Raw genomic sequence first — 13244 nt, 5'->3', positions numbered from 1 at the left:
ATTGTATAGACCAGTGATTCTGAGCAGCAACTTTGGTGCACATTATCCTCAAGACAAACAAACACAAATCACAGATTGTTTGCTGTTTCAGGGCTAGCCACTTGACAGTGTCAGATATGGCTCTGTTGTGTTGGCTAATGTCACCAAATGGTCATGGGTATTGGCTGGAGATAAGGAGGTTGCTGACTTAGCCTAGTCTGACTTACACCAGGGATCACACTAATGGTGGGAGGGATGTATGTACCCTATTTCCCAGATTGTGGCCACCAGAAAGACCAGTAGCCCTAGGTGAATAAGCTACTGTATAGCTGGTGTCCAGTTACCCACCTTGAGTTACCTAGGATAGCTCTGCTAAGTGAAAGCTGGATTTAAAACCAGCTTGCCATACATAAACTAACAATTGCTAAACTTAATGCATGTTCACTGACAGGATGCAGCTTGGAAGTAGATGACATGATATGAAGTAGGCTGGACATCCTCTGTATCCAGGAGACATAATGGAATGGCAGTGTAGCAAAGTTACATTGCCTGGGATCCAGGATCTACTACTCAGAAGGAGGACAGAGCTCCCTATTGAAACACTGGCATTCAAAATGCCAAGTTCCAAAAAACTGAACCCCTCCTCCCCTCCACTCCCAGCTCCAAGATTGCCATGCTTTGAAGAAAAGGGAATATTTCCAGAACTGGCATCTTGGACTTAGTCTGATCTTTTGGCCATTCCACGTTTTCAGACTTGTTCTCATCTGTCCCACTATTTCAAATAATTACAGGGAGGATAGACTAGACATGTTGCAGGAATGGTGGTAAGGCAAATACTTCAGAAAGTAGTAAGGGATATCATCTGAATTAGCGGCAGACTCGTGACAGTCAGACTCCAGTGTAAGATCAGGGCAGTATTCAAAGTATCAACCTATGCCTTCAACATGGTTGTGGTAGTGAGGAAAATAATACATTCAGATAGTGCTGCAGGACCTATTAGATAAAGCAGAACAACATGAATTGGTTTTCATAATGGGTGACCTGAATGCATATATCTGGATGGACAGAACAGCATATGAGGACTGCCTGGATCAAAATGAATGGGGCAACAGGAATAAAGGAAAGACAATTCTAGCCTTCTCTCTGGTAAATTGTGGCCAACACATAGTTCAGCAATATAGACAGTCACATGAATCATATTCTAGCGTAGCCAACATGTAACTCAGGTCAACTTCCTCTTAGTAAGGAAAGGGCATGGGGGCTAGAATCGATTTCAGTCATCCCAGTGAAAAAGTCATCCCACAGTATAAACTACTGGTTACCACAATCAGCTGCAAGTAATGGTCAGAGAAGGTTCAGAGGTCAACAGAGACTAGGCTGAAGACTGGGAACTTGACTGAAGAAAAAGTGCAAAAGTTCAAGGAATTAATCAGAGCTCTAGAATCTTAGGTAGAAGAGGAGCTAGGTGGAGCTGAAGAAGAAAGGCAGCACCTCAGAACACTATTTGTGAGGACAATAGAACATATATGCAGCGGAGTCAGGTATAGAAATAAGGTATATAAGGAAAGCTTGTGGTGAAAGGGCAGCATCCAGGAAGTCATCAAAATAAAGGAGTGCAGCAAAAAATAGGTGATAGAAAAGATGGACCAGGCTAGGAAGGAATACTGGTTAGCTAACAAGAAAAGCTAAGGTAGGAGTTGCAATAGCAAAGAACAAGGAATTAGAGGCACTCTACCAGCTTTTGGAAAATAACTCAATAGATGGCACAAAGAAACTATCTTGTTTCAAGGCCAAGACAGAAAGGTAAAGTCTCCTAACTCATCTTACACCACATCCCCCTGTACAGCATAGTTCACTCATATGAAATCAGACACCACTCTGTTTCTTTCTCTTTTTATTCTTATCTTTTCCACTTACTCTAAATCACACAGTGACACAATCTGCATTGGCTAATAGTGCTAATAGTGCTTTAACACACCCTTTGCACTAGTTAGGGCACATCCAGAATTTTACCATCTCAGATACAGTCCTGCACCACTTGACAACAGTCAAATCGTGTTCACTCTCAACCTTGGAGATCTGAATTATCTTACTATATACATTGCTGTCAGAGGTGGGAGAGTCCCATAGAACCAGCAAAAACAAAACCTGATCTGATAAAAAAACAAGAAAAATCTCCAGGCCAACAAAGTATGAGCTGAGTAATATCTCACATGAATATGTAATAAAGGTGAAAAACAGATTTAAAGGACTAAACCTCATGGATAAAATGATTGAGGAACTATAGACAGAAGTTTGTGTTGCTGTCAGGGCGATGGCAAAAACAATATTACAAGGAGAAAGAAAAAGATTGCCTTAGTGTCTTTAGAAAAGGAAAATATGTTAAACATATGCAGAGTTTCAGAAAACAGCAAGATAAGAGAAGGCGGTATAGTACCTTGAACGGTGGAATGAACTGAAGAAATAGAATGGGAGAGGCAAGAGAGCTCATTAAGATGATTGGTGATATTAAGAGAAACTTCTAAGTAAAATATGCATGGTAAAAGCTAAAGGGAAGAGGGACATAGCAGTACAAAAAATATACTTGAGCTAGGAGGAATATGCAGAACTATATAAATAAGACCCCAACATCACTGATACAAGGAATGGTATGTTCTCTGTTTTATAGGCAGAAATCTTGAAAGTGAAGATAAATAGGCCCAAGAAAGCCTTGTTAATATGAAGTCATCAGAAAGTGGTGGAGTTCCAGTCTGATTGTTTAAAATCTTGCAAAATTGTTGTTACAGTTACTTATAATAGAGAAACTTTCATTTCATATTCTAATTACAAAAAAGGGCAATGCTAAAGAGTGCTTAGTTTATCAAACAATTGCACTTGTTTTACATGTTAACAAGGAAACTTTCAATATCCTGCAAACTAAACTCCAACAAACTATTGACAGAGAACTGACAGATGTGCAAGCTAGTTTACGATGGTTAAGATGCACCAGAGATCAAACTGCTAACATCTATTGGTTGACTGATGAAGCAAGGGAAATACAAAACAACAAAACAATATTTACTTCAACTTTGCTGACTACTATAGACCCTTTTGCTGTGTGGAAAACATCAGTGGCCAAGTTCTTCGAGAAAATGAGCTAGCAGTTCACTTTGCCTGCCTCTTGAGGAATACATGAATGCAGATCAAAAAGCATAAATATGGAATCAATGACTGCATCATGTTTGGGAAAGCAGTGTAACAAGGCTATATATTTTCACCCTATTTTCTTAATTTATGATCTGAATATATCATCAACAATTCTGGGTTAAACAGATGCTGAATCAAAGTTGTCTGGAGAAATATTACCAACCTTAAATGTGACAATGATACCACTTTAACGGCTGAAAGTGATGAGATTGTTAAAAAGCCTGTTAATGAAGGGGAACATACATGGCACAAAAGTTAGTTTAGAGTTCAACATCAAAAAATAGGATAATTAATTTGACTTATTTATTCCATGTGTTGATTGTGATAGTTTGACTGACCTATATTAACATCTTATCAGCAGAGACCTAGGGAGTAAATTACCATTGTACATTGACTAGATATAGATATACAACGATCATGAGTTCAAAAAAACAACTTTTAATAGTATAATATTATTAATGTTTTATATCAGAAAGCTTTATGTGTAACAGATGACATAAATACAAAGCAGGAATGTGTCATCCAGCCTTATGAACTCAGTTCTTCAAAAATCGATGGGGAGAAGTAGAGTCAGGGATAGCTTTTATTTTCTTGGACTCAAGACTGTCTGCAGATGGTGAAATAGCCTTGAAATTAAAATATTTCCTTCTTGGGAGGAATCTGTGGTAAAGAGGGATAAAATATAAAAGAGCAAAGACAACACATTACCACCAAAGGTGTGTAAAGTGAAAGTAATGGTCTTCCCAGTGATAACATATTGCTGTGAACATTAGAGTATAATGGAACGGTGCTTGCCTCTCTCTCAGGACAGACTGACTCCTGTTCAACTGCTGTTCACATGGAACCCTTCTCCATTTTGCCTTTCATGTAAGGCTGTACACTGGAAAATCAATGATTTTAAACTATAATGTTGGAAGAAAGTTTTTGATAGCTTCAAGGATTGCAAGATCACATTCGTCAATACTCAAGGAAATAAACACAGACTGCTAAATGGAAGGCCTGATAGTAAACCAAAAATTCAAATACTTTGGCTGCATAGTTTGATGACAAAATATAATAGAGAAGACACCGGTGCTCCTAAAGATCAAAGGCATAAGAAGAAGGGGCCAGAGACAGCAGAAGGTAAGATGGATAAACATTATTAAAGTAATGAATAGGAAGAGGAATTTGCAAGAACTAAAACAGTTCTTGTAGAATATTCCTTGTGTGCTAAGAACTGGATTGAGAGATATTATTATACAACAACAACAACAAAGGCACCATCAGCCATGAACACTGCCAAACAAGCAACATTTGATATGATTTTAAATTCTTCTTCCTTGGTTTTGTTTGTGTAGCTGCAGTTCTCGTGATTCTGTGTCAGATTCATTATCTAGTATTATTCAAAAAACATTTCAAGTCTTTGCAAAATAGTCATACAAGCTTGCTCTATAACATTAAGAAATAAAAATCAGCTTGCCTAGGTATACTGCTCATAAAAGTTGAGTTTGCCTTCCTAGCATGTACCATGTTGCTGCTGCATGACCAGTTCTCAATGTTTACATCCACAGGAAGTGAAGAGAAAATAACAACACTGCTAAAGGGTTCTGCATATCAATATTCCAGTATGAAGTCAAGAGAATGATGGGGAAACACTAGAAATGGTGTTTGGGTTGCATAGTGAGGGGGCTCAGTAGTTCACCAAACATCTGATGGCTATCTGACATTTCATAAGTCTATCCAGGACCCACCCCTATGAACCTAAGTAATTTCGATTACTGTCTGTAGTGAAATATAAAACTTTCAGTAGGCTTCATCATTTGGATTCATTTACTGAATTCAGGAGGATGTGGTTAAATCTGTTTTTGAAACATCTTACCTTGTTGCGTTGCTTTCAGTGACAGCAGATAATAAGCTTCATTTGCCATGGTACTGTTCGCCAGAGCCAAGGCATATGTTACAATTGAAAGGGAGTATGTATTATCTTTTATTGATTGCAGTTGATTTTCAAGATACTGAGCAGCTTTGGTCACATTATTTGGATAAGAATTCTAAAAGAAAAAAAAAATAGCATAACCATGACTGCATCTCTAATAGCTGCTCTTTGCAAAGTCTTGTGTTTTGGGTGTATTCAGCATACTATACATTAATCACCACTTCCTTCCACATTTAAATGTTGATGCTATAGTTGCAAACTTAATACACACAAAATTTTGATCTCCAAATAATATATGAACATAAAAATCCAAAGTTTCTGTTGATGGAAGAAAAATATTGCTGCCTGTCTGAGTGCTTCTTCTGTGCATCCTGAACCAACTCCCACCAGCACACAAGTTCAACACAGTCTGCCCTGCCCCCACAGTTTTTTTTCTATAGAGATATGCACACACAGAATATGCTTCCCAAGAGCTATCTGATTATGTGTAGGCCATAGCTGAAAAGGGTCTAATATCTCAGTGCTACATAACCAGATAATAGTAAGTTTGTAAAAAATATTATCCTCTTGCCCTCCTGCACTCTTCCTAAGGATGTTATGGAGGGTTACGCTCATTTAATTATCAGTTCATTTTATAAAAAAAGAAAACAGTGGTTCATTTAGTCTAAAGCTCATTTGATTGACACTACATTTGATAAACATTCATTACATTGAAATGTGTGGAATGGTATAGGAAATTACTTCAGGTGTGGTTTTGGAGGATAGGAATTAGAATGCAAATTAATGTTGATCACTATTTTTATCATAATAATTCCCTTTGTTATGTTGTACCACCATGTCTGTCTGGTTGTGTGTCAGATGTGATTTAGTATGTAAGGAGCATCCTTTTTTTCTCCATAATGCGACTATGGAATTAGTATAGTTTTGTTATAGGGTGCAGGGGGCTTGCCCTTCCTTGCAAAAAAAAATCATTTGGAGTTATATTTAGTGTGTGTGAAATTGTCAGTGAAATGAGTGTTGGTCAAATGGGTTTTAGCTTAAATGAATAGACAAAGAACTAACATTAAACCAACACATATGTAATGCTATTAAAAAACTCATCTTAAACTAGGGACACTTTATAGGCACAAAAACTTTATGGATCTAAACACCAAAAAGACACTAGCAAATACCTACCTGCTCCCTTCCTTACTCCACGGAGCACCTATTTTTTACTAATCAACACACAACAGTCAAAATCAAACTCCAGTCTTGCTATTACAAAATCTCTAAATTACAAAATTTCTAAATTTGTTACAGAATCATCTTACTGCACACACACCACTGCAAAACTCTCATATAGATAAACTGGTTGAATCCACCACTATCTTAACTACCTACAACTCACAATTGCACAAAAACTAATATATAAACCTGACAGCTGTCCTGGCTTACAGTCTATTATGCATACATACACTCAAAGCAGATATCTATGCTCTGTTGACAAACAACTCTTTGACATACACATACTCAAGAAAAGAGGTGGCCAATGTCTCTACTCCTACACCATGGCTAAACTATAATATCACCAGTACAGAGAACACAAATAACTTCAAAACTGAACTACAAAACTCCTTTTCTAAATCATGGATCTGCACATGCCCATACCAGTAACTAACTGGGATGCCTACTTTTAATATACTTACAAATAACCTCCATGTCTTCTGCCCCCACTCTACCTTAATACATTACACAGATGATTCCACAATTATTAACACCTCTGACAATATACAAAATCTCCACACTGTCACTCAACAATATCTGAACCTAGTAGAACAATGGCTAACTGAAAACAACCTGCTTCTCAATCCCAAAAAGACCAAGCTTTTCCTTTTACTTCCAAAAAACCTCAATCCAGCTAAAGAAAACTTCACCATCTCATCCTTAGATAATACAATTATCACCGCCGACTCAAACACCAAATTGTTTGGTGCTACTATAGACAATCGATTAAAAAATGGCTTACATATTTTAAACTGTGTCAAAAAGTCCATTTAAAAACTAGGTCTTCTATACCACAACAACAAATATGTTTGTCTTTCGGCTTTTTCCCGGTAAGGGGTCACCACAGTGGAACTCCAGTCCGCTAATGATTGGCAGTAGATTTTTTTACAAAATGCCGAGGTGCCAGCTCGATGCCCAACCTTCAACGAAGGCATGCCCATTTATGCACGCATGTCTTTTGAATGCTACCCAGCTGTGGGGAGGACATGCAGACTCCACACAGAAGGCACTCCCAAGCCAAGCCGAGAATCGAATGGAAGAACCTCTTGCTGTGAGGTAACAACGCTACTGCTGTACCACCACAACAACAAATATATACCTAACAAATCTAGACCCATACTGACTCAAACATGTATTCTACCATCCCTGCTGTATGCTGCTCCCATACTTACAAACCTCCAAAGCAATCTCTTAACCAAACTAGAAACCACTTATAGCAAGATAGCCAGATTCACAGCCAGTAATAGCTACAAATCCCACCATTGTATATCCCTGAAAAGCTTAAGATGGCCTGAGCTCCCACACATGCGTCAAATATCACAACTACAAATTGCACATAGCATCCTGAAAAGCCCCAACTCCTGCCCTTTCTGTATATCCATACTTACACACTATACACTGAATTGTGACGTCAGAAGCACACAACAAAACCTACTTCAGGTGAGCAATCCAAACAAAATTATTGCAAAATACTTTACAGTCATTCAGTTGCATACTCATGGAATAAACTTCCATTGTCCCTTTGCTCCACTACCAAAAGTGACAAATTCAAAAAGCAACTAAAAATTAATTTCCAACATGCATGGATCTGTACTTGTCAGGAAATAACCTAATGCATTTTTATTCTTCTCTCAATTAAAATATCTTCCAGCTATTTCCTATTTAAACTGTCTACACATATTACTCTCACTGCAGTTAATACCTATGCTACTAAATGCATCTTTGAAGTACTATGTCATGATGTCACTGTAAATTGTATGTTACATATTAGAAAATATTGTTTTTACTTTAAGGCATTGCTACATTCCCTTGTATATAACTTAATGCAGACCAAATTTCTAAAACATATCGCTACTACATTCTCAAAATACTGTACTTTTGCCTTGTAAATACTCCTGTTGTAGATTTCTCTCTCTGTTTTTGTACTGTTAAGAATCTTACAACTTGAATTGTTTTTTTTCTTATCTTTATTAATTCTTTCCTGGAGTTTTCCTCCTCGGGTCTCCACTGAAAAAGGGCTCTCTGGACCCAGTCGGACTAACCCGGTTAACAAATGCAAAAATAAATAAATAAATAACCTCCAATCTTTTTCATTTTTTTTTCCTCTGCTCCCTCCTCCCATCTTTCTCCCTATACTCACAACCTTCTACTACCTATTTCATCTCTTAACACCCCCTTATAGCTATCCTCTTTTCTATACCCCCCACTACCCAATCTTTCTCAAATTAACATACCATTTTATCTACCAACGTTCTTCTACTCTCACTTTCATCTCCACAACTTATAATGTGTTTATTATAATGTCATTCTTCCATCCTAATAATTAAATTTTCATAAAAATAATCACAATGAGACATCAACTCTCTCTCTCTGTATCATATGCTTATAATTCCAGCAGCATATAATATCAATTCTAATGCAATAGACCAGCTTGTCTCATCTCCCACATGGGGAGATCATATTTTAGACTTGGTTCTCACCAACAAGGGTGACTTCTGCACCACCCCCATAGTAAGTTCTTCACTGGTGAGATCAGTCCATTGGTCTGTCTCATTCAAAGTGTCTATTCCATCCAACCCCCCCCCCCAACCGTAACCAGGCCAAAAAACTTTTCAAAAACTGACTCAACATTCTAAGGCAGGGTATCAGTAGCTTCACATCACCGCCCCCTCAGTGGATGCAGACAAATATGCTGAACAGTACGCCAATGCAGTATACAAGCACCTGTACAACTGCATGGACTCAGAACTAAACCTGCTCCTCAAGGAAACACAAACCTATGTGGTGGACATCCTCTATCAACAGGCTTTACAACAAAAGGAAGAAACTGTTGTCCAAGGATAAAAAGGCACAAATTCCTAATTAGAAAAACTCCCTCCTTAGCCTCAACAAGCAAATTAGATCACCAGTGAAAACCTAGAAAGCCAATTATGAATTGAAACTTGCCTCCAAAACAAAGGCTAACCACAAAGCCTTTTTCAGTTACATCAGAAACCTCAATGGCAAATCTCAGGTTTGTTCCAAATGAGTTCTTAATGGTGCCACTTACACTGATCCTGTTGACTTAGCCAACCTGCTAGCAGATAGGTTTAGCACAAACTCCCCCCTTTCCCCCCCAAAGGCCCATTCGACATCCCCAATACTTGTCCTGCACCTCACATATCCATAGATCAAGTGTTAAAGGCCCTATCCAAGGCAAAGAACACAGCTTCCATGGGACCTACAGGAACCCAGGCTGTATTCTGCAACATCTCCATCAAGAACTAGTCTCGCCGTTGAGCACCCTATTCAACCATAGCCTAAGTACAGGCTTCATTCCAGCAGAGTTGAGAACTGCCATTGTCAACCCTTTGCACAAAGGTGGTGCCACTACTGACCCTGGTAACTATCACCCCATTAGCTTGACAAGTCTGATCTGTAAGGCCATGGAGCGTATTATTATGGACCTCATAAACAAGGACATAGGCAATCTCCAAGCACTTGACCCCACCCAGTTCGGATTCGTCAAGGGCAGATTTTGCCTGTTGAACTTAGTTGACTTTTTTGAGACTGTCACTAAGGCCTTGGATGAGGGAATGTTAGTACATACAGCTTACCTTGAGTTGACCAAAGTCTTTGACACAATCTCCCACTCAGGCATGATCAAAAAGCAACAGAACTTGGTGTAAATCCATATCTCATCAGGTGGGGGGGCCAACTGGTTCACTGATAGGACCCACAAGGTCAAAATTGGTGCCACTACCTCCGATAGCAGACCTGTCACTAGTGGTGTCCCCCAGAGATCTGTCCTGGGACCCCTATTGTTTGGCATCTACTTCTCAGAGGTCCAGGCAAAGACAAAAGGCCCGTGGCTGACCAAGTTTGTGGATAACTGTAAGTTGGGTGCTGTCACTGACTCCCCAAATGATGTTAATGTACTTCAAGAGGGTCTCACAGCAACAAATGACTGGTGCCTAAGTCATGGCATTAAGTTAAATGCAAAAAAATGTATCATCATACCATTCGGCAAAAACAAGGCCCCTACTGATTATCACATTAGCAGCAACCCCCTAAGCATATAACCTGTGGTGAGACACCTGGGTACACAAGTTGACAACAATCTCACATTTGACCATCATGTAGCAGCAGTGGTCAGAAAATGCTTTTACTTGGTTCATCTCATAAGTAAAGGGATTACATCCAGAAAAAGGAGGTTATTAACTCTCTGTACTCCTCCCTCATTAGGCCAATAATTGAGTACAATGCCCCGTTTGGTATGTACCTCTCTAAACACCTGCACCAACTGGAAAGACCACAGAAATAACTCACAAAGAGAATCCATGGCTTCCAACACCTGTCCTATGTGGACAGGCTCAAATCACTATCACTCTACTCTGTGCAGTACAGATTTCTCAGAGGTGACCTGTGTCTCACCTAGAAGGCAATCTCAGACCCTGCTCTACCAGAGATGTAGTCTAATGCCTCTCATAGTACCTGATCAAAAGTCTTAAATCTAATATGTGACATTAACAAAACCTGCTGGAGAGACAGATTTGTCTCCCAGAGGCTGCCCCGTCTCTGGAATAGACTCCCCTTACATGTCAATCAAAGTACGTCACTGACCCTCTTCAAGCACAACCTTGATGAGTTGATGGGCAACCACAAATTTGTCTCAGGGGTTCCACCTGTGTTCCTCATCGACAGGGGTGACAGGTGCTGATTCTGGTTTCTTTTATGGTGAAAAACTCTTGGCTAGGCTTGTAAGGGCCCCAGACCCATTAACCAAGTAATCTCCTATGATCCTAGGTACCTCACGAAGAACTTAAATCAGCTTGAGAGACCTCAAATTTTCTGCACCAAAAATATCTACAGTCTTAGTAACCTTAACTACTCCAGTAAACTAAAATTCCTTCAGATTCCTGAGGAATAATCTCTGCATAACCTTCTGTGTTATGAATGACCCAGTACTCTGTGCAACCTTCTAGGTTAGGAATGACCCAGTACTCTGAGCAATCTTCTAGGTTATGAATGACCCAGTACTCTGTGTAACCATGTAGGTTATGAATGACCCAGTACTCTGTGTAACCTTCTAGGTTATGAATGACCCAGTACTCTGCATAACCTTCTAGGTTATGAATGATCCAGTACTCTGCATAACCTTCTAGGTTATGAATGACCCAGTACTCTGTGTAACCTTCTAGGTTATGATTGACCTAGTTCTCTTTGAACTCCTTCTGGGGTAAACATGTAATCTAGATGCATAAACCTGAACTACCACATAAACAACACCTGGTGGCACTGCAGATACCTCAACCGGCATAGACCTATTTCTGGAATAGGCTATCTTTACTTATCAAGCTGAGTACTTCCCTGGCAACCTTTAAAACCAGTATGGGTGACTGCATTGACAATTACACATTTTCACTAGGGATAAATAGAGAAAGCCTGCTGAATGGGGGAGATTGTTAGTCTCCCAGCAGTACTGGCTGATGTGAGAAAGCTTCTCAATCATCTCCTTGGCTATAACTTACTGAGACCCTAAGAATCCTCTTCTGATTATCTCAGCAAACAGTGCAGACATACACTGCAACAAAGTATACAGCTGTTCCACTCTGTCAAAAAACATATATTATAAAAGTGCAACATTGTTGCACTTCACTGAAACTGAAGGCATACATGGCACTAGTTTAAGAAGTTAACGACAAATCACTCTGAATGATCCAAGATAATAATAATAACACCAATATACTTAATTTCAAAAAATCATTGCAGCAGTCAGCATTTCAAATATTCCATATACACAGTGAGTAATGTTCATTAGGTCATAGTTGGCATAAATGGACCAAAACATATCATAACTATGTGACAACAATGAATATTCTGGTAATTCTAGAAAAAAAGCAATAATGCTACATGGTGTTGGAGAAAGCCATGCTATTTATGACACTCCAGTAGCAATAGTCACTCTGTAGTTTAAACTAGTAGAGTATAAATATAAAGCTTCTGAATATCTGCAAGAAAAAATACAAACTATAGATGTGTACTATGTAAAGTTAGGGCTTGGAGACAATGGTAATTTTAATGACATAGACAAAAACTCAGGCAGTTCAGAACTGTTCATCAGCCAGATTAAGAAGAAAAGCATTACAAGAACCTAAACTTCTTTAAAGGACTTAAGAGCTCTTACAATAAAAGAGATCCAAACCAAAACTATAAGATATAGGGGAAAACGTTACATTTATGCAGTGGATACTTTGCACATTAAACCACATAGAAAAGCTGCATAGTAGCACAGAAAATAGTGATATGCAAATGTTTCTTCTCTAGAGACTGCAGAAAGGTAGTCACATATGTGACACTGCCAGCCCAGCTATCTAGAATTTTGTAAATAATTCTGTTATTTGTGAATATTGATATGATTTATATAGAACTGTATGTTATGTACTGAGCTTCAAGAATGTAACCACAGCATACCCTGCAGGAGCATAGAAGATTACTTAAAAAACTTCAAGAAAGTAAGTTGAAATTAAGTGCTTTATGATGTGCTATAAAAGTTAGTTTAAATGCAGCAAGAAGACAGGATGTCTAGATCTAGACTTTTTTCCTATTGTCTTGGATAGAAGTATTTACTATGTTTAAAATGTAAAAGCATTTTATTGTTTTATGACTTCCAAGTTCTGCAAACTTCTGAGTGATATGTACTTATCACACACAGATGTTAAAATTCTGTTAGTATCTGTTAGCCTGGGAACTGAAGTCAGGTGACAAAGAGTGATGTCATCCAAGCTAACCCAGCAGTAATATTTATTATTAATTTAAGAACTCTGTCAGGGAGAGACTGGGCATTTTGAGTTTTGTCTTTGGCCAGAGAACATCCACTCATCTGCATTTGCCTTGCTAATAGTAAGTATTTAGGGTAGAG

General features: G+C 38.6%; 1 protein-coding gene across 2 annotated transcripts in view; it reads right to left on the bottom strand.

The window, feature by feature from the left end:
* The window catches only part of LOC122795620 (CD109 antigen-like), a 647366-nt gene that overhangs the window by 177412 nt on the left and 456710 nt on the right, over positions 1-13244 (bottom strand). For both annotated transcript variants that reach the window (XM_044063888.1, XM_044063895.1), the window contains one exon: positions 5024-5195. In XM_044063888.1, coding sequence (XP_043919823.1) covers positions 5024-5195 — 172 coding nt within the window. The remainder of the gene's footprint in view (positions 1-5023; positions 5196-13244) is intronic.

This window comes from Protopterus annectens, chromosome 1.part0 (genome assembly GCF_019279795.1).
Source record: "Protopterus annectens isolate FY-2018-M chromosome 1.part0, PAN1.0, whole genome shotgun sequence".
NCBI lineage: Eukaryota > Metazoa > Chordata > Ceratodontiformes > Protopteridae > Protopterus > Protopterus annectens.
This window is presented reverse-complemented; position numbering and strand designations above follow the sequence as displayed.